General features: G+C 45.3%; 1 protein-coding gene across 1 annotated transcript in view; it reads left to right on the forward strand.

Annotated features, from left to right (window-relative positions):
- Nucleotides 1-977: 977 nt before the first annotated feature.
- Nucleotides 978-23,026, forward strand: part of GABRB1 (gamma-aminobutyric acid type A receptor subunit beta1) — a 135,116-nt gene continuing 113,067 nt past the window's right edge. Inside the window, exons 1-3 of the mRNA XM_048508797.1 lie at nucleotides 978-1,146; nucleotides 1,316-1,407; nucleotides 1,836-1,903. Coding sequence (XP_048364754.1) covers nucleotides 1,067-1,146; nucleotides 1,316-1,407; nucleotides 1,836-1,903 — 240 coding nt within the window. The 5' untranslated portion in view covers nucleotides 978-1,066. The remainder of the gene's footprint in view (nucleotides 1,147-1,315; nucleotides 1,408-1,835; nucleotides 1,904-23,026) is intronic.

Genomic DNA, 23,026 nt, shown 5'->3' on the forward strand with positions numbered 1-23,026 from the left:
CTGATCTGGAAATCCCTGCATAATTTTCAGAAAATTAAATTAAAATTAAAAAAAATTCATTCCACTGTAGGGGCTGCCATCCCAGTCCCAACGCACTTTCCAAGGCCAAGGAACACCATCCCATTCTGGGAGCTGCCATTCTAGTCCTAAAACAATTATGCCACTCTTCTAGTCCTAAAACAATTATGCCACTCTTAAGGACTATCCTTCCATTTTGGTAGCCATCCTTCCGGTCCCAGAACAGTTCATCTTGTCCCACGGATCATAATTCCACACTAGAGCAGTCGCTTCAATCCCGGGTCACCAATTCCAGTTCCAGGCTCTGTGGCTGTCCTTCCAGGCCCAGAGCAGCTGATCTGGCACCAGGACCCTTATCCCACTCTGTCCAGTCCCGTGGCAGATTTCACCAAATCCCTTCCACAGTTTCTTTGCAACTTTTCAGTGCTACAATGCACTTCCCTGGAACCAGTTGGCATTCCCGCCTCCCATGCGATCCCAACGGCCTTCAGGGATCTCCCAGCGTTCCCAGAGGGCATTCTTGTCATGCCTTTGAGCGTACCCAGCAAAAGGTATGGGCAGCTCCTCCGCTGCATCCTAGCCTGCTACAGACTCCTGGCACGTCTCAAGTGGCCTTTGGAGGGCTGGAGGCAGAAGAGCGCCCGGGACCTGTCCTGGCCAGGAAGGGTGAGCCCAGAATTGAGAGGAAGCAGGCTCTGGGGGGTCCTGGGGGGCGAGAGCGGCTGTCTTTTGAAGGCTTCGGCCCGCCCCTGTCCCTCTGCTGCTCTCCAGAGACCGGCAGCCTCCAGCCAGGCTGTGCAGCCCAGCGGGGAACTTGGCGGGTCCCGCCGACGTTAATCGTCTGACCTGCCCGAGTTGGCCAGACGCAAAGGTGTCCGCGGGAGAGGGCGGTGCGCGCATGCGTCGCAGTCTCGGGCATCAAGAGCCGTGCCGGTGGATTGAAAGTTGCATTCCTTGGATCTTGGCGGCAGGGGGTGGGGGTGGGGAGCGGGAGGGGGGAGAGAGAGGCCGCCACTCTCTCCAGCCGGAGGAAGGCAGGCAGGGAGGAATGCGGGCAGCTCAGCTCCAAGAGTGCGTGGGCATCGTGTTCTTCCCAGTGATGGTCGCCTTGGTCTGCTATGCCAAGAGGTGAGGCGGGCGTGCGGGCGTGCCAGGATCGCCCTTCTCCTCCGGGATCCCAACTCAAGGGATTTGCTTCTCTGCTGGGAGAGAGGGAGGGTGGGTGAGGGAGGGGTTTTTTTTTGGGGGGGGTGACGGTTTTTTCTAATCCTGTCCCCCTTTGCTTGTTCCTGCTCAGCGAGAATGAGCCCAGCAACATGTCCTACGTGAAGGAGACCGTGGACAGACTACTGAAGGGATACGACATTCGCTTGAGGCCGGACTTTGGAGGTAATTCGGGTCCCGCAGATTTGTTTACAAAGGAGATTTGTTTATAAGGAGGTTGCGCTGCGTTTCCTGTAGAGACGGAGGTCAGGTGCAATGCGAATCAGGTGGCAAGTGTTTCTTAGGATCTAGTTCTTTCAACCTCCCCCCATCCCCCCCTACACACATTCGCACACCTGTCCTGCTTCCAAAATGAGCAGATCTCAACTGACGCTCCAAAGCCCTTCTACTGAATGAGCGGCCGCGGTGCTTTGCGAGGGCAGGGAAGCCGTCTTTCGAGTTCCACAGAACTCTTAGACCGGAAGAAGAAGAACGCGCCCACCCTTCAGTGCTTTGAGAGTGGCTCACTGCAGGCGCTTATAACGCTACATTTTCGGGCTTCCCCTTTGGCTGTTGTGGGGTGGCCACTAAGAACCACCTGTTTCGATTTCCAGGTTCTCCCGTCGGCGTCGGTATGAGCATCGTGATTGCCAGCATAGACATGGTCTCAGAAGTCAACATGGTGAGTGCTGCCCGTAGGATAAGCGGACCGGGGCAAGACGAAGGAAGTGGGCAGGGCTCAGTTTCAGACGGAACGGCGACTGACAGAGATTCACGTCGGGGCTCGAAGGGCTGTTCTGAAACGTCCTGGAGAAATTCGTTTTGGGGGAGAACTTGGGCGCCCCCTGGTTCAAATAGTGCGCTTTTCCCCCCCATGGGCGGAACGGCGCCACCTGCCGGCCGCTGCGGCTCCCCGCGTTTCAGCACCATGGACAGATACCCGTTTCCACGCTGTACTAGTCTGGTTCTCTCTTGAGAAATCAAACGGAAGCTTATTTGGGTGCGACAGAAAGGAAATCGCCTTATTGATTGTCAGTGGATGTAAACGTGTAGTCATTGACGGGAATCAAATGTCGGAAAGGGGGAGGGGGAGCAATGGATTTTGTATGCAACTGGTAGCTTTCTGTATTCTTGCAGACCGCATCCTTCATTGCAGTGACCTACTGTTTTGAATACAGGTGACGGAGGAGGCAGGACAAGATGGCTGTATTAAGCTCTTGTATCCCATATATTTCAGTTAAAGGTCGTGCTAAGATAATTGAGAGCATGAATTCCTGCTGTTATTTACTGATAGGCTATATTGCCGTGGCTGGCATTGTGTCCCCCATAAATAATTCTGTTACTAGGCAGGGCTGGCTGAAGCAGCTTGTTGATTTCTCCCTCGTGTTTTGACTGCCTCTTGTGAAGAGAAATATGTAAGTGATGGGTGATGAATGCTGAATATTGATGTTGAATGGGGAAAGGCCAGCCCACAAATACATAAAATGGCGTGAGTTAAATAGAAAGGTCCAAATGACCATAAGATGGCAATCAGAATATGTTCATCCATTACTATTGGTTGCTATTTCTTGCCTAGTGCTGTAACGAGCAATGCTTCATGTGTGACTGATTCCTGCACAGAGGAAACCATGATGCATGAAGTAGTCCTGAGGGCCAATTCATACCACCATTTTTGTCAGGAAGTCAACGCAGGATTACTTTGTTGTTTTTTTCTCCCCCAGTGGATGATATACAGTTATGGTCACACCCCTGCTCTCTTCCTGCTTCTCTTTCTCAATGTACTTGGAGTCATTCAGTAAAATTGGTTCATGTTGACAGATACAGCATGCACTTCATGTTAGAAAGTGCTTGAAAACTGTGCTATCTAAGCTCCTCTCTTGTTTACACCTTTTAGTGACACCTTCTCTCGACACAAGCCTGAACAAGCTGCTACCCCTTTACTTCTCTCTCATCCTGCATAAACTCAGTCCACTGAACTCCTTCCTCTCTCCTGACACTCATCTCCTGAATCCTGTTCGTTCCTTGCTCCTGGCATGACTTTTTGGTCTCAATAGGTCTCCTATCCTCATTCCTCCAAAAGCAAAAGTGATTGGGAAAAGAACTCTTTCCCATATGTTGCCTTGTCTTTAAATTCATGCCCCTACTCAGTACTATACAGGAGAACTGACAGTTTGCTAATTTATTCAGAGAATGGATTTGAGGGTTGCTTTGAGGTAAGACCAACTTTGTGATCCGGTCTCAATGTGTAGCTTGTCTGCTTTACCCCATCTGGTGGAATAAGCCCCAAAACTACGACCCATCAAGTCATGATTAGGGTGGGGAAAATCATTGAAGCTGAAACATTTTTCAAATTGACCTATTATAATTTCTTGGCAACAGATAACACAAGTATGCTTAAAGTTCCTGTTCTTGTAACAAAGAAAACTGATTGGTTGACTAGTTCCCAGACTTGGCAATCTGTTCACTGTGCCCCCCCACCCCGCAAAAAAAAAACTTTCTATGAGGGATGCCTTTGTCTATAGTGACATGACTTTGCTTGTGTGGAACAACAGAGTGAAATGAAAGCTGTCCCTTGCAGAGGTAAAGACTTTGCTGCAAAGGGTTCCTATGAATGGCTCATCATTGGAAGGACCTATTAACTGAAATGAGCTTTAGAGGGACCCTGGGTGTCATTGAGGAAACCTAAAAGCTTTAAAGGATTCTGTTGTGCTGCTTATCTCAGCTGTCTTTCTTCTGGATTTTGAGGGCAGCAGAATGCACAACTTGACTGCCTCATGCAAAGTTTTCATGTGACCAAGATATGCGCAGAAAATTCACTGGGCTCATTAAATTTAAAGTGGCTATCATACCTTTTATTATATTCTGTATTCATTCACCTTGCTTTCAGCAGGGAACATGTTTCTACTTGTAGACTTTTCTTTTCCTCCAAGTGGAATGAGAACAATTTTTAAAAGTTCATAGCCCTCAATCAAGGTATCCGCTCTTCCACACTTCAGATGGAATGCAGAGCAAGACAGAGAAATATTATAACATCTGCATAAAAGTCTTCCTCCTTTTGTGGGATTCTCAAGTGAAAGGCCTGTGTTTGCATCAAAAGAGTGCATGTATGAAGGAAACTAAATGCCAGCCTCCCTTCCTCCATGTTGTTTACTCGATTCCCGCATTTTTCTCCAGGGTTTGTTGATTTCCAGTGTTGGAATGAGGTTGGGAGAAAATTGCTTTGAGCACCAGAGTAAGTCACATAAGGTACTGGGCTTAATGCCTTTGCCTGCACAGTATGGTTTGGTTTAAAAATAAACCCACCACTAGTTACAAGCAAACAGAATGCTCTCTCTCTCTCTCTCTCTCTCTCTCTCTCTCTCTCTCTCTCTCTCCCCCCCCCCCCCATTAGAGCTTAGAAATAAGATGAGAGATACTGGGCCTTCACATATTGCTCATAGTTTCCGAGAACTCAGTTCTTTCTATATCCAGAGTTCTCATATTGTCTGGCTATTTCTGCTTTTGTTGCAGAGTGAAACATTTGCCTTTAACCCAGGCCCCCACATTCTGCCTGCCTTCCAGAGAGAACAATCAAAAGGATGGTCCATTAATTTTTCTAGTATGCAGCAACTATTTGACAAAATCTTACCCAGCCTTTGGAGTGCTAGACCAGAAACTCCAAGACTCCAAAATATATTTTAAAAATTTATTAAAATAAGAAGCCAAAACACAAGTTTAAAATAACAGTGAAATGCATATCACGGTGCAAAACAGTTACACAAAGAAAATAACTGAAGCTAATACCTACATACGATAGTAAAAATGTTGCAAGCGGAAAGGCACGTTGTCTCAAGTGCATGTGCAAAGTTCCAATAAGGTTTCAAGCAGAGTGGAGGACAAGAAGAATAGAAACAGAGAAAGGTAATTGCTGGCACTGGATGGATCAATTTATGATTTTGGCTGACCATAACAGGTGACCATTGATTGGCCAATAAGGGCACGCGCTAATTGGAATGTTCTAGGCTGTGAGCAAATTTACCCCTCCCCTACAAAATAAAACTTTCTCAAACATTCTCAGAGCAACTAGTTTCATCTGGTTCTAATGAACAGGGATGACACCATCCTCCTAACAAGGACACAGTCACCTTGTGGAGATAAACGTTCACCTCAATTAACAACATCTGCAGTTTTGAACTCTTCTCATGGGAAAAGGCAAAATGATTTTTTTTTCTAGGCTTTAACATTCAAAATGGATTCTCTCTTGACATTGCCTTCAGAAGGTTCAAGCAAAATAATTGTCCTCAGCAGACATGCAGGAACAATACCAGTGTCCTACACTGCAGGCAGGCTCAGGCAAGTCTCCTCTGCATCAGTGTCCTCAGCAGTGCAGCAGTGGCGTAGAAGATTAAGAGCTCATGTATCTAATCTGGTTTGATTCCCAGCTCTGCCACCTGAGCTGTGGAGGCTTATCTGGGGAATTCAGATTAGCCTGTGCACTCCCACACACGCCAGCTGGGTGACCTTGGGCTGCACAGTTCTTCTGAGCTCTCTCAGCCCCACCCACCTCACAGGGTGTTTGTTGTGAGGGAGCAAGGGCAAGGACATTGTAAGCCCCTTTGAGTCTTCTACAGGAGAGAAAGGGGGAATATAAATCCAAACTCTTCTTCTTCTTCTCAGATCTAGGTAGTGAGGCTTAGGAGCATGGACAGCAGTTAGCACTGCAGCCAGGAGCTGGAACTGAAAGGGATAGGAGTGCTATGGGCCTGAATTTGAGATCTGCACAGTGGAGGCATGGTGACAGTCTCAGGGGAGAGCAGCAAGGTCTCGCTTGTAGGTATCAACATGGTGGCCTCTTGCACATCATCTGGCAGTAACTCCATGATGTCAAACCCTTCCTGATCCCACTGGTCCTCCTCAGCCTTGGTTCCTTGGGCTTTTTGAGTTGGCCTGTTTGGAGGGAGTCATAACAACCAGATTTGTGAACAGAATGGCAGGAACACTCTTATTTATATACTGTAGAAGTATGAAAACCCAGAGTGCAATGACTGACAGAAAGTGGGAACTGTGCATAGGGTCGACCCTCTTTGGCAGGAATATCTGCTCACTCTACTGCCCAGTCACACTATCTTTCTTCTCTTGCTGTCTCCCCACCCCTTCCATCCCCCAATGCCACAGCAAAAAGCAATGTGATAATAGAACAACATCCATTTCCAATGATTTTCAGAGATTACCCACTAAACTGAGAATGTTAAGGGTATTACAGAATAGAAGACATTTTAATTAGTTTATTTCTGAGGCAACATTCCTACACATCATGCAGGTGGCTTAAATAAGTTTTATTGTCTCTCAGGCCATATTTATAGTAGAGCACTTAAATCAGGGGTGTCCAACTCTCCCCCTCCAGATGTTCATGAACTATGATTCCCATCAGCCTCTGCCCGCATGGCCAACTGGCTGATGGGAATCATAGTCCATGAAGATCTGGAGGACCACAATTGGACACCCTTGTCCTAAAGGATCATAGACTGCATGGGAGAACCAGAAGACTTCTGCAGAGCTGCAGGTTCTAGACTGATTCTCTCTAGAACTGTCAAGGAGACAACCAGCTGCTTTTATTATTATTATTATTATTATTATTATTATTATTATTATTATTATTATTATTATTATTATTATTATTATTATCATCATCATCATCATCATCATCATCATTATCATTATCATTATCATTATCATTATCATTATCATCATCATCATTATCATCATCATCATCATCATCATCATATTTATTTATTTATTTATTTAAATCATCTGGACATTTTTTAAAATAATTCTGTGTTTCAACCTGAGTTTCTGGAATGTAGGGGGGGAAGTACAAGTAAAGTTCATGGGTTTTTAAACCAAAAAACATAGCAGAGTTGTGTATTGCTTCACCAATTAAGAGCCCCATGTACATTCTGTGACTTTGAGAGGCCTCCCATTCACTTCAGTGGAAAGAGAAGCTGCATGACTGTGTTTTCAGAACAACCCCCCCCCCTCCACTGAAGTGAATGGCAGAACCCCTGTTTACATTTCACGATGCTGTTAACAGAGAGGCTTGGTTTCATTCAGTATTGCAGAGAACTGTAATGTTTTATACTTATGTTTGGGGGAATTAATGGAATGTAAAGATTTCCAGACCGCAGTTTGTAGACAGGTAACACAGTGGATACTGAAAATAAATTCTTCTCAGTTGCTGCTCCATCTCCACAACCACAGGGTTCCTGGCTATGGGTCTGCCATGATGCTTAGAGAAAGAACTCCAGCATTTCTCTATAAAAATTAAGGAGACCACCCAGAAAAGGGCAAACTGTGCAGTCCTAAGGACAGTTACACCATTCTAAGCCCATTCATTTCTGTGGGCTTAGACTGCAGTAACTCTCCTTGGGAATCACACTGTAAAACACCTGAATACCATTATGTGAAGCCAAACATCCGTATCCTTTTAAAACAGGGTTGCCTCAGCAAACACCAGGAGATTTTGAGGGTGGTGCCTAGAAAGAGTTGAGTTTTTGGAAGACATGATGTAACTTCTGTGTAATGCTCTAGGAATTCCCCTAAACTCTATGGTAAAGACCATAAAGACATAGGGAGATTTCTTTAGTGTCACTACAGAAGCCATTTTTTTCCTCCTGCTTCTCTAATTCTTGAGGGTAGGATATTGGGAATCGATTTACCCCCTATGGGAGAACAAATGGCTCAAGGCCAGCTCAAGGTTGACTCAGCCTTCCATCCTTCTGAGGCTGGTAAAATACCCAGCTTGCTGGGGTTAAAGTGTAGATAACTGGGCAAGGCAGTGGTAAACCACTCTGTAAAAAACAAAGTCTGCCTAGTCCAGTGGTGGCAAACCTTTGGCACTCCAGATGTTATGGACTACAATTCCCATCAGCCCCTGCCAGCATGGCCAATTGGCAGGGGCTGATGGGAATTGCAGTCCATAACATCTGGAGTGCCAAAGGTTCGCCACCATGGGCCTAGTCCAGGGGTAGGGAACCTGCGGCTCTCCAGATGTTCAGGAACTACAATTCCCATCAGCCCCTACCAGCATGGCCAATTGGCCATGCTGACAGAGGCTGATGGGAATTGCAGTTCCTGAACATCTGGAGAGCCGCAGGTTCCCTACCCCTGGCCTAGTCAATGTCATGATGTGACATCACCTTTACCTTTTACCTATAGAAGAATAATTGTAACAGATGGTTCTTTCAACACATTGCCCTCTTTTTTTGTAATTTCCTCTTGAGTCTCTCCTTGAACCCAGAGGTGTAGCTACAAGGGGGATAGGGGGTGCGCGTCACACCAGGCTCACGCCGGGGGGGGGGGGGGGGAAAAAATTTCAAGTTTGTTTTTGTATTTTTAGTGTCTTTCAGTTTTTGGCCTGCAGGGGGTGCAGTTTTAGGGCTAGCAGCACCAATATTTCAGGGAGTTTTCAGGGTACTCTCCTGATGATACAACCCAAGTTAGGAGAGGTTTGGTTCAGGGGGTCCAAAGTTATGGACTCCCAAAGGGGGTGCCCCCATCCCCCATTGTTTCCAATGGGAACTAATAGGATATGGGGGCTACACCTTTGAGAGTCCATAATGTTGGACCCCCTGAACCAAATTTCACCAAACCTGGCTGGTATCATCAGGATAGTCTTATAAAGATACCCTGAAATTATTGTGCTGCTAGCCTAAAAGCTGTGCCCCCTGCAGGCCAAAAACTGATAAAACACTAAAAATACAAAAAAATACAAATGAACATGGGAGGGGGGCAGCAAAATTCAGATTCTGCACCAGGCTCCATATTCCCTAGCTACGCCTCTGCTTGAACTTGCTTTTTAAACATTGCTGAGTATCCTTGCCTGAGATTTCTTTGCCCCAGCCCACTAAAAAAGTTGCAGGTATAAATCACCTCCTGATGTTATATCTCCCATTTTGGAAAATATCACAATCTGGTCACAAACAACACTGTTTCCATTTTTGGAAGAAGAACAAGGGGAAGCGGCGCCGCGTCTGTACATACCAGTCAATCAGACTTGGCAGGGAAGGGCAGCCAAGCCGCAGCCAAATTTACATAAATGGAAACCGCCCAGGGATGATGGCATTTTGAACTTACTGATAGAAATGTTTTGAAATTGTCATGATGACTAGTGATGCAGTTAGTGGAGGCATTAAGCACTGCCTGAAGGCAAGTCCTTAGTAGACCTTTGGAAAATGGATGGCTCTCAATCCACAAGGATGAGAATCAAGCAAAAAAAGAGAGAGGCACAAGCCAATCATTCCTCCCTTTCCAACTGACATGATTCTCACCTCTCTCCTCTCAAACGTAGTTGATGAGCATTCACTGCTCACGGAGCCCTTCACAATAGAGCAGAATGGATGTCAAAGAATTCCAAAGATTGCTGAGGCTCACCAATCAACAGTTCTTATTGTGACTCATAGGGTAGAGGCAATTGCAAGTCTCTGTTCTCCTTTGATGAAGACCGCAGCCTCTGTAGATGGTGGGCTTGTTAGGAATGGTGGACCGAAATTTCAAACCAAACTCATCTCTCCAAGGTTGTTTGAGGAGCCCTGTAGCACAGGGTGGTAATCTACAGTACTGCAGTCAAAGCTCTGCTCACAACCTGAGATTGACCCCAACGGGAGTCAGTCAGAGGTAGCTGTTGACTCAGTTGACTCAGCCTTTCAACCTTCTGAGGTTGGTAAAATGGGCACCCAGCTGGCTGGGGAAATAAATGGCAGACCACCCCGTAAACAAAGTCTGCCTAGTAAACATCATGATGTGACATTATCCCATGAATCAGTAATGGTCTAGCACAGGAGACTACTTTTACCTTTACCAATTTGAGAATAGGGCTTGCCAGCATGGTGTTGTGGTTAGGAGCAGGTGGATTCTAATCTGGAGAACTGGGTTTGATTCCCCTCTTCCCCCACCCGAGTGGCAGAGGCTTATCTGGTGTACCAGATGTGTTTCCGCACTCCTACATTCCTGCTGGGTGACGTCGGGCTAGTCACAGAACTCTGTCAGTCCCACCTACCTCACAAGGTGTCTGTAGTGAGGAGAGGAAGGGAAAGGAGCTTGTAAGCAGGGTTTTGAATATCTAAATGAATAAAAATGGAATGATCTTATAGACATTTAACATATTTGGATGGAGGCTTCCCAGATTTGTGGTTCAATGCAATAGCACATAGCTGAAACTAAAAATAAATGTTATTTGTCAGGGATCATATTGTAAGGTGTTCTGTATATCTTCCCATTCTCTGCACTAACCATATTGACCAAAGCAATGAAAATTACCACAAGAGCAGGGCAAGGACATCATGGTAGCAACAAGAGTGGTTGGCATTGGATATTATCAGTTTGTTAGCTTATAGCTGCTTTACACAGTGGAAAGGGGAGGTGGTTTTAGGAATAAAGAGCATTTGGGACGTGGGAGCCATTTCTTTGATGTCATGCCTACTCATGATCTCACTTCCAGTGCAAAATTGGAAGTAAAGTAAGTAAGTAATCTTTATTTACCCCAGTGACCGAATACTGGAAGTGATATCATTGTGGAAGGATGGTGCTGTAGGATTCCCCAAAACTGGTAGTAAACCCCAGAGTTTTGGATGAAACCTAGAATATCATCCTGACACAATGATGTCACCTCCAGTCTTGCACAGGAAGTGATGCTGTACACGGCTGTAATGTACCTATCGACCTGTGAAGCAGTGGTAGGGAGCGGTAGTGCTGGTCCAGGAGGTCCCTTGCTATAACGGGAGGTTTGGTCCACACCCTAAGAATAAAGTCCACCCACAGCTTGTTGCATTCAATAAGACATGTATATCCATTATTTTTAAGGAACTTCATATTACGATAGGAAAGGAAGAAGAGGCTATCTATTTAAACTAAGAGAGAGATGGAAATTTGACAAAGAAACAGTAAGAGGTCCCTGAGAATAGCATTCTCTGTAGACAGTGAAGCAGTAACAGAAAAAACAAGAGGAAGGATATAGAGGAAACTGACCTGGGCCGTTTCCCCACTTTTAAAATGACGTTGGTTTCATCTGGTCCGGGACCTTTTTAGCGCGAGGGTCGTGTTCCCTGGGCTTCCCACTGCCCCACGTTCATCAAAAGGCGCCGTTTTGAGCAGCGCCAGAATGACACGCGCTGAGAGGGCGCAAGAGCAGCAGAGTCGGGGCGGCTGCATTGTCGCCGCCCCTGTAGTGGGGAGTGCAGCTGGACCCCGCGCTACTCGGCAAGAGTAGCGCGCAGCAAATGGTGAGTGGGGAAAGGGCCCTAGTCACCTTACTAATTCTACTGCCCCCCTCTGGAGTACTGGTGTGCCTTCTAAAAGGAAACATTGTACAGTCCTTCACTTCCAGCTCAGTTAATGTATCTGAACTCTAGAGGGGGGACTCTGGAGGGAGTAGACATGCCCCATATTGTAGAGCAATTAAGGGGTATTCTGAAAGCAGAGACAATAAAGAAGGAATCCACGCGGGTCATGATCTCCTGCTTTAACTAATATACACCCACTGTTCCGATCTACCATGAGACATGTGTAAATGGGCTTCCATTTCACCTCTGCCTTTTGAACACACTCATGGCAACATACAAAGCATCTCTCAGATCTGCAAGGTGACCCCTTTGGTGTAGCATCAATTAATAGCAATTTAGCAAAACTTAGCTATAACAAAACCCTTGTGGAGCATTTACAGGAATATGAAATGAGTTCATTAGTAGCAGGGTTATGACTATGACAAAGTCGATTAGGCTCTGTTGACATGAGCTGTCTGCTTTCCTGAAGCTACTTGTTCCAAGTTATTTGAGCAAGCTGTTTGTATTGAGACGATGGAAGCTCGGGAGCGGCTAGAGAAAGGAATCATGTGCAAATGGCCCCTGAAAGGGAGCATCTGCATGCAATGAATGAGATTCAGATGCATTGTCCTCTGGGAAAATGACCCTAGAAACCCTCGCCAGGCACAGGAGAGGAAATAAAGCATGGGGTGAGTTTGGTTAATGAAGCATGGGGTGAGTTTGGTTAATGAGAACAGTGGAGCTTCCTGTGAAAGGGTAATAAAGGCTTCTTGGTTTGGGCAGGATTCCTGAAAAAATTCAAATCCAAATTGTACTCTTTATTCCCCCCCTCCATATCTCCCCCTCCCCTCATTTACTTTAAGGACAGGTCTGGAGTGGTCACCACCTCCAGGCTCCGTGAAAACCTGGAGGCTCCGTGAAAACCTGGAGGCTCCGTGAAAACCTGGAGGCTGTGGTACCAGTGGCCAGTGCAGAGCCATTCTCACCCACTGACTGCTTCCGAGCCCCACACGGGGCCTGGAGGTGGCGGCTGCAGAGTTCTGTGTTGGCATTGCCAGCTAAAGGGTAAATGAAGAGGAGAAGGCGGGAGAGGGAATGAAGGGGGAGCAGGGATTCCTCTCAGTCTTTTTTTTAAAAAAATGGCAGTGGGTCCAAAAAATCATGCCCAAAAAGTTCAGCATGATTCGGGATTCGCCTTTCAGCCCCCTTTAAGTTGCTGCCATTCTTCTTTTCATCTCTTGGCTCGAGAACCCTACGAGGCTGCCGTTAGGTCAGCTGCAACTTCATGACACTTCCCATCAAGGGAACTACTTGTGTGCTAAACATCTTTCCATTACAATCGGGGGTTCATAGATAAAGCTGCCCAGCATTGTGAAACATTGTCCAGTTTTATTTTCCTACTCTGTTTTCAGTTCTCTTTTTGTTTTTACTCTTTATATTTTCTCCGGTATACTTAAAATCTTTTTCACACATAAGGCAGATCCAGTTATTGAGAGAGAGAGAGAGAGAGAGAGAGAGAGAGAGAGAGAGAGAGAGAGAGAGAGAGAGAGATGACAAGGAAAGACTAATGAAGAGGGGGGAAGGAGAAAGAATATAAAGAAAGAGGGGGGTGAGGCTGTTTCTAAGAGCTACAGGCTCATTCATGCTTGCTGATCCTGGATTTTCTCAGAACTAGTGGGTCCAATACCCAAAGCCTTCTAGTTCACCCAGGGACATAGGTAAGGGGGGGGGTGTTTCATGGGTTCAAACCCCCCATTACATCTTCACATATTTCTTAAAGGGGAAATTCTCCAAAGATTGCTTAAAGGAGAAAGGACTTCAAACTGAGTTTCAGTACTTTCCCCTTTAAGCAGTATTTGGAGAATTGCCCCTTTAAGAAATATGTGAAGGCTTCACAAGAGACCAGCCTGCCCGGAGGGCGAGGGAAACTTGCCTCTTGGCTGCTAGGCACTGGCAGGGAGTCGGCGGTGACGGCGGCAGAGGGGGCCACCGCTGCCTCCTTGCCTAGCAGCCGAAGAACCAGGGAAACTCACCCCCCTCCCCCATCTGCCAGGCAGGGAGGAGGGCTGGAGCCCCGCTTACTCGCAAGTAAGCGGGGATCCACACACGGGGGCGCCCGGGGGGTTGTCTTGGGCCCCTTTTTGAGCTTCCTCCACTTCTGACCATGGACACGATTCCCTAATAAATGTGGGGATGCTTCGCGGTGGGCCAAAAAGCCACATTTGGAGGCTCACCTTTTCTTTTCCCAGTTTTCCAAATAGATTGGGAGGGAGCCGTAATTTTTCAGGCTAGCAAAACTACGGGCAGATATGCAGCCAATTCTTTTCAACTGCTTTGATTTTCCCAGAAAGTCCTAGTACAGCTTTGGGGAGTCCAATGCAAAATTATTTTGGCTTAAATTTCATAGAGTTTGGAGTGATTCCCTCCAGCTTGGGGGGCAGGTGGGGGTGGAGCTTGGGGAGGTGTGGCCACGCCCATGGGTGGGGCCCTGCCCCCTGAACCCACACCATAAAAATTTTATACCTACGTCACTGAATTCACCCATCAAATTTAAGGTTCCCAATACCTGGGGAGGTACAAATTAAGAAACTCTTGCTCGACAAGCTGGCAAAATTGCCCCCACCAGCAATGTGTGGTTTGGGAGAACTCAGCAGGCTCAACCAGAAATAAATGCCATTTCACCCAAAGTCCCCCTTTTTGTTTTAACAATAGCTAGCAAATCTCTTGGTAATTCTTCCAGGGAAGACCACAGACATGCTAGTTTTGTTGAATTCAGGGACTTAAAATCATATATTCATCCCGTTCTCACAGCTGAAAGTCCAACAGCTCATTGATCATGCTGATGGGAACGCTTCTGAGAACGCTTACCAGGGAGTAAGCCTGCCCCTCCCCCCTGCCACGAATAAAATGGGACTTACTTGCAAGTATATGTGCCTAAGATTGCTGCCTATGTATTTATGGTTTCTATTCTTAAGCCATGCTGATTATTATTATTTTTTTAAGTTCAGACGTTTAAGTGACTTAAATCAGGTCTGTGGTACAACTCCCAGAACCCATTTATCAGTGGCTTTTCTTCGTAAGCATTGTGAGTCAGAAATGGTTGCCATAGGAACCACTGTATTACACGATGCAGCCTTCCTCAGAAAATACATTCATCCCCCCCAAATCCATCTATGCCTGCTGTATGCTGTGTACAGCATCCCACCTGCTTTTAGAAACCAAGTTGCCAGCATTGATGCTTTTTACCATATTTGAGGGTGAAACTCCATAGGCTGACATCCTTTTCTACGTCGGCTTTTGGTGAGGATTCATGCACTTCAATCTTTACCTGTTTTGAACAAAGGGAGAGGTGGACGGAGGGCAGACTGACAGCCCGGTTCTATGGAGAGTTACTCCAATCTAAGCCCTTTGATTTCTCTGAAAATTACGACAGATCTCCAGATGACACAAATCAGTTCCCTGAAGGAAAGAGCAGTTTTCGGAGTCTGGACTCTTTGACATTATAGCCTGCTGAGGTCTCTCCCCTTTCCAAACTCTGCTCTCCCCAAGCACCATCTGCCAAATTCTATTTTTGGATGGTTTGTGGGGAGCAATATTTCTTTCTTCAAAAAAACAAGATTTGCATGCTGGAGGGGGTGTCTGGCAGGGGTGCCATTCCCCCTGAACCTCATTGTTGAGGCAAGGACGTAGCGTCTCCCTCCACCCATTTTTACTTGTCTCGGGACTGATATTGTAGATGGGAGACTAGGGTTGAGAGAGAACATCTCCGGATAATACAGTCACTTCATGGCTGAAATACTTTAATGAAAAACTAATTATAGTTTTTTATTTCCTCGGTTTTATCTCAAGCTTGACAAATCTTTCCTTTTGCCCGTAGGAATCTAACTGCTTCATCCATGGTGCACAAAACCAAAAGGCTTACTTGACTTGTGCATTACATCGTCACTTTGAACCCCCAGTAAGACCTAGATTCTCACTCGAAGATCTCAAAGCCACAGATTTGTAAATTATCCCAGAGATCTCAGGTGCAACCTATTTTGAAAAGGAAAGGCAAGCCAACAGCTGACGATGGATGCCAAAAGGAGCATCTGTTCATCTGCGTCAGACAAAATATAGAGTCTTGTAGTACCTTAAAGACTAACAGGCCGATTACCCAACAGTGGGACAGGAAGTGCATCAAGGCAAAAAATCTTGTCCTGATGTACTTCCTGTTTGTTACGTGCTGAGAGAGGAGGTGCATCAGGGCAAGGTGTTTTGTCCCAAAGCACTTCCTCTTGCCTTAAGAACATAAGAACCAGCCAGCTGGATCAGACCAGAGTCCATCTAGTCCAGCACTCTGCTACTCACAGTGGCCCACCAGGTGCCTTTGGGAGCTCACGTGCAGGATGTGAAAGCAATGGCCTTCTGTGGCTGTTGCTCCTGAGCACCTGGTCTGCTAAGGCATTTGCAATCTGAGATCAAGGAGGATCAAGATTGGTAGCCAGAGATCGACTTCTCCTCCATAAATCTGTCCAAGCCCTTTTTAAAGCTATCCAGGTTAGTGGCCATCACCACCTCCTGTGGCAGCATATTCCAAATACCAATCACACGTTGCATGAAGAAGTGTTACCGTTTATTAGTCCTAATTCTTCCCCCCAGCATTTTCAATGAATGCCCCCTGGTTTTAGTATTGTGAGAAAGAGAGAGAAATTTCTCTCTGTCGACATTTTCTAGCCCATGCATAATTTTATAGATTTCAATCATATCCCCCCTCAGACGTCTCCTCTCCAAACTAAAGAGCCCCAAATGCTGCAGCCTCTCCTCATAAGGAAGGTGCTCTAATCCTTCAATCATCCTCGTTGCCCTTCTCTGCACTTTTTCTATCTCTTCGATATCCTTTTTGAGATGTGGCGACCAGAACTGAACACAGTGCTCCAAGTGCGGTCACCTTGCACGTGCTTCTCTCTTTCCCCAGGGAAAGCAAGAGCACCTCTGGTGCGATTTTTCGCACCAGAGTGGGGCGAGGTCTGGGAATACCAATAGTGGGCAATCAGCCACAAACAGTGGCAAAACTTGCACAAGCCGGGATCATTAAACCGGTAGAGCAATAGTGTTGCCTGGCAGATTCATATACACATCCTTAGTTTTCTAGCCCATACTTTTAAAATGGCAGCAGGGTGAAAAACATTGGATCATGTTTTTCATGGCAGCACTTCAGGACAACTGAAATAAGCAGGTCTACACAGAAATAAGTCCCATATTAATCAAGGGGATTTACTCACCAGGAAGGATTGTAGCCTATGTGAATTTGAAAATATGAATAGGTAAAAACTGTCTTATCCCTTTACTGCCTTGTATCATTTACTTCAACTGGCAACATCTTTGCAATGTTCAGAAATGAGCCTTTCCTCAAAGATAACACTTGAAGAGCCAGCGTAGTGCAGTGGTTAAGAGCAGGTGGTCTGGACTGGACTGGTTTTGACTCCCCACTCCTCTTGACCATAAAAAGTCTACACTGTTTGTTTCTGTGTTTTTCTGATCTATTTACCGTTTCTAAGCCACTCCGGGGTTTCCTGAATGAGACATCTGTTCTTGATCCGTTTCAATCTGGTTTCAGGCCCAAGTTTGGGCTGGGACAGCTTTAATTGCACTGGTAGATGATTTTTATTCAAGTCGGATAGCAGACAATCTTCCCTGGTGATATTGTTGGGCCTCACAGCAGCCTTTGATACACTTAACAACCATTCTTATTCATCAGCTTGAATACGGAGATAGCCCCAGGCCAGCTTGATCTTGTCAGATTTCCGAAGCTAAGCGTTCTCAACGCCTCATATACTTGATGCTTCAAAATTGCCCCCCCCCAAATTAAAAAAAAAACCAAACAGAAATGCTGCAAATAAACACAGAGTGAGCTCAGAAAATAGCACCAAGGAAGAAGTTCAGGGAAGCAGAGAAGCGTGGGCAACAGATCGCCCAGCAACTGCAGTTGTTTTCAAAACTTTTCAACCAGAGAATTGTTTCAAAAGGGGGTTCATTTAAAATGTTCTGAGGCTGCAAATAAAATGTTTCGGGGTAAAAGCAATGTGGAATTCCATGGAGGAAATGTTGTATTTGCTGCCTCAAAATGTTTTAAAATGTTTGTGCAGAAAGGGCCTTTGTCAGGATGGCTGATATTTTAGAAGGACTGGATTTTTTTTTAACACTGGCTTTTTCGGAGCAGCTTAAGAGCTTGGGGGTGCTCATGGATCCTGCCTTGCTGAATGATCGCCAGGAACACCTTCTATCAGCTTCATCTGATTTGCCAATGTTCTCATTACCTAGCCTCAACTGATCTAGATATGCTGTTGCATGCTTCTGTAATCTCATGGTTGCAGTACCTTAATGCACTATATCCTACTACTCACAGCGGCCCATGGGGCATCCACCGGAGCCTGGGTCTTTTCCATCACAGTTGTGACTGTTCAGTGAGGTTCCTCTAAGGCCCCTTCTGCACATGCAGAATAATGCACTTTCAATCCACTTTGCAGCTGGATTTTACTGTGCGAAATAGCAAAATCCACTTGCAAACAATTGTGAAAAGTGGATTGAAAGTGCATTATTCTGCATGTGCAGAAGGGACCTCAGTGATGAAAGGGGCCCTCTTCCTGGAGATCTTCAGAAGGCACTCAAGATCTGCCTGTTCGTCAGCGCTTCTGAGGTTTGCTATTTTATCTTTGGTTTCAGCTGGAGGTATCTTAATCAATGAATTCAATAAATCAATAGTGAATTAATTAATAGAGAATATGCTGTTCCCCCCACATGTAAATCTCAGGCTTTTGTTTTCAAGGAGACCAAAAATGCAGAGGGCTGGCAGAAGTGGTAAGCTATGATGGAATGCTGCCAAAGCAAAGCTGTTTGTACTAGACCTGCTCAATTGACAGCCCTAGATAAAGAATTACACAGACAGAAGGAGAAAGACAGGTGAAATTTTATGCCTATCAACTTCGACAGAGCCTTCGCAAATGTTGAAGGCTGTTTGTCGGAATGGAAGCTCAGCCATTTCAGGATTTCTCCCCAAATCTATATTTAGCTCAACTCCTGGCACAGCATCAATAGCCCAAGATGAATAAGGATTTCAAAGACAGAACTAATTGATTAATTGTGCTAGTCAGTCAGCCGGCGTTGACAGTCCAGCTAATGGCTTCAGACTGCCAACTGAATCACAACTTTCAACAATATATATAGATAGATAGATAGATAGATAGATAGATAGATAGATAGATAGATAGATAGATAGATAGATAGATAGATAGATAGATAGATAGATAGATAGATAGATAGATAGATAGATAGATAGATATAGATATAGATATAGATATAGATATAGATATATATAGATATAGATATAGATATAGATATAGATATAGATATATAGATATATAGATATAGATATAGATAGATATTTTACAAAACCCTAGAGGTTGCTGATTTGCAAATGCCGAATTTCAACATTATCATCTTTAATTGGCCCTGTTAGTGGGGAAAAAGCAGTCAGTTGGTTTCTAAGAAGCTGAGGTCAATTGTACATCCCTTTCCTCTGTCTAAGTCAGTGGTGGCGAACCTATGGCACGGGTGCCAGAGGTGGCACTCGGAGCCCTCTCTGTGGGCACGCGCACACAGAGTTCATTGTGGGGGGGCAGAAAATCACCACCACCACTACCCCCCACACACATCTAGGCTGGCCTAGGCCACTGAGCACGACGTGTGTTCACCACGGTGAGCAGGGAGGACTCGGCTGGCAGGCCTGGTGCCTGTGCTCCAGATGGCTGCTGCCCGGGGGGGGGGGGCGCAGAGGAGGAAGAGATGCTAGAGAGGCACAGAGGCACAGATAAATAAGTGGGGTTTGGGTTGCAATTTGGGCACTAGGTCTCAGAAAGGTTCGCCATCACTGGTCTAAGTAATGCTCTGCATTTTATTCATTGTAAAAACATAAAAGCTGTTTGTCGGGGGGGGGGAGCAGTGGTGGGATTCAAAAATTTTAACAACAGGTTCCGATGGTGGTGGGGCCAACGGGACCAGGAGGGGAGTGACATGGTGGGGGCGTGGCCTGGGCGTTCTGGGGGCGGGGCATTCCAGAGCAGGGTGGGCAGTGCTGCGGCAGGGGCGCAGGGTCTGCGCGTCCCAGGTGCAGTTCCCCCTCACTCCGCCTCTGGATTTTTCTGTACCTCCCCTCCAGTACTGTTGTTGGTACTTTCACCAGTTTTCAAGCCCAGTGCCCTCCCTCATGAGGCAGAACTTAGCCTCTACAAAACTGAAAGTGGAAGGTCATATTTTCTTTTAACAGAGATGTATCTAGGGAAAATGGAGCCCAGGGACAAAATCTGAGTTTTGCGTCCCCACCCCCATGGGTGGCTGCCCTCTCCCACCATGACAAAACAATGAATTTTTTTTGCCCCAGGTCATATCAAAGTCACAATCACATTATAGAACATGCCCCAACTCACAAATCTGAACACAGCAATGGGGCCGTGCCACACAGAAGAAATAAAATTTGTTGACAACATTTTCAAAATGCTTTCAAAATGTTTTATTACTGCCGTGAAAACGTTTTATGGAATTATATCCAACACCCCCAATTGCCTCCCCCCCAACATTGGAAACACAGCACAGAGCAAGGGAGGGAGGGAGGACAGGGACAAATCTCAAGTCATGTTTTTCACAGTAGTTGCACACACTGAATTTTAATACTGACAATGCTCTTAGTCTTAACTTTCCCAGTCCCAGGCTCTAACTGCTTTTCCTAGTTCTACCTTAACTCTGCCCATCAACTGACACTCTTCAAGGCATACCTCATCACACACATTGCGTAAAAACATGATTCTTTGTGGTCCGTTGCAAAGACTATCAAGACAATCTTGCTTGGCATACAATCAAGGAACAAGCAGAAACATGAATGCGAAGATAGCCAAAATACTAAATTTTTCAAAGAGCTTATAGAGGTGATATGCAGTGCAAGCTTTTGGTTAGGATCTGGGATACCCAAAGTAGCTTACGACATTATCCCCTTCTGACAGTGCCTGGCCCAGTTTCCATATCAGAGGGGGAATTCAGACTTGGGTCTCCCAGATCCTAACCACTTCATCATACTGGCTTTCCTGGTAGTAATGCCTACGCAATTCCAGTCTACTTTATTTAATGCATTTTATTTATTTATTTATTTATTTATTTTATTATTTGGGTTTATAAACCGCCCTCCCCCGAAGGGCTCAGGGCGGTGTACAACATAGATAGAGCACAACATCAAGTTAAATACAATAAATATAGATTAAAACAGCTCTAATAAAAATAAACCCTACCCCATTTAAAATGCAGCATTTATTAACTAAAGATGGCGCCTGCTATCAATTCCCATAAACCCCAAAACGGAAGGGGTGGCAGGATCTCCGATGTCATAAAGGAGGGAGAGGAAAAGGAGGACCCCTTATCAACGGCTGGTCTCCCCAAAGGCCCGGTGGAACAGCTCAGTCTTGCAGGCCCTGCAGAACTCAGCAAGATCCCGCAGGGCCCGGACAGCTGATGGAAGAGCGTTCCACCAGGCAGGGGCCAGAGCTGTAAAGGCTCTGGCCCGGGTGGAGGCCAGCCGTATCATCGAGGGGCTAGGGATCACCAGTAAATTGGCCTCTGCTGAACGCAGGGACCTATTTGGGACATATGGGGTAAGACGGTCTTCGCCTCCCAGGCTCAGGGAAGTTTCCAGTGTATAATAAACAATAAAATCATCACATTAAATACTATTTAAAACACAGATGAACTAAAAACATCCATCTTAAATTCATTAAAAGTCTAAACTTAATACATTTTAGCTTATCACTGTAACAGAATAATTCCTTCTCAACTGGGTCAAAGGTGGACCCTGTTTTTAATACAAAGGTAATGCAGCCTGCATTTGGCTGCTCTGTGCTATAATATTCAAGTGTGCAGGAACAGCTGGGTACAGGTCTGTTACAACCCCACCCCCAGCAAAACATTTTCCAAACTGTACCTCACAGCAACGGTAACAGGATGGTAACAGGAGAAAAATAAATCTCTCTACAACACATAGTTCTCTGCTCTTCTATTTAAGATGGGACTCTTGTACCAGCCTTAGGAAAAATAGACTGTTATGGTCATGCTAGGGAAGAACATGTTGTTTATATTTCTTTCCATTGTGCACAAATAGCAAAGCTAAAGTTCACTGGCATTCATTTGCAAAGAACTTCAGCTAAATTGTCGAAGGCTTTCATGGCCAGATTCAACTGGTTGCTGTGGGTTTTCTGAACTGTGTGACCGTGGTCTAGTAGATCCTGTTCCTAACGTTTTGTGTGCATCTGCAGCTGGCATCTTCAAAGTGTATCCCATAGAGAAGTGTGTTGTGATACACCTCTGAAGATGCCAGCTGCAGATGCAGGTGAAACATTTAGAACAAGATCTACCAGACCACGGCCAAACAGCCCGGAAAAACCACAACAACCAATCTATTTATAATTCATGAACAGGAAAAGCTACCCTTTGCTAATCCCATAACTTCCTCATATTCATAATTAATGATTAGATATGAAGTTTAATTATATTTAAGTTTATTTAAGATATGAAGTTTAATTATATTTTTAACAACTCATTTAAAGGACAAGAAGCATGGCCAACAAAAATTAAACTTCCACATAGGGCTAAAATATTAGAATATAAACAGTAGTAATAAATAATACCTCTATGTATTATATTTGTATCCTTTGTTTTGAATCAGCATCTGGGCATGCTATGCAGAAACTTCCCTTCCCCCCCCCCAGTAGAAATAAAATGGTGTCCTCCCCCAAACTTTTAAAATAAAAAAAGTCTTGCTTTAGCATAATACAGTAGTAATTCCACCCATCTGCAGATTAGCAACTCCAGTCTTCCTATACACTTTTAGGAATGAGACTTCTGAGATCGTTTCTGAGAACTCTGAAGTTACCTCCCTTTTAATTTACACATTAAAAAGGAAAGGGTGTAAAAGCGATCAAGCTTAGGAACTCTGGTTACCTCCCCCTTTTGACTTATTAACATTAAAAGGAAAAGGTGTGTGTACACTGAGATCTCCTTCTAGAACTCCCAACAAGTGATGGCTTTTATTTAAACGTAAGGTAATAGACAGAGTGTTGCTTTGCAAAAATCTGGGGAGAAAGGGAAAATGATCTCTACTCCTGCCTTCTGCGCCTACTTCCCAAAACAGGTATTTCCTTTGTAAATCCTGAACATGATTTCCCTGCATTGTTGCTCCCAAATGGAAGACCTGATGTGCTGGATCTGTGATCTGCTCCAGGTTTCTAGCCCTACCTTTGAAAATCTGGAGAGGACAAATCTACAAACTGAAAGTAAACTGGAGGTTGCAATGCATAAAAAGCTGCAGAAAAGGACTTCTGTGACTGCAGCATCTTTGGAAATCCAAGGATAAGTGGGGGAAAAGGCTGAGGAGAGGAAAAGGCTTACTTAAGGCTATATTTTTTTAAAAAATCTAACTTTAACCTCCCCCTCTA

The sequence above is a fragment of the Sphaerodactylus townsendi genome, linkage group LG10 (genome assembly GCF_021028975.2).
Source record: "Sphaerodactylus townsendi isolate TG3544 linkage group LG10, MPM_Stown_v2.3, whole genome shotgun sequence".
NCBI lineage: Eukaryota > Metazoa > Chordata > Lepidosauria > Squamata > Sphaerodactylidae > Sphaerodactylus > Sphaerodactylus townsendi.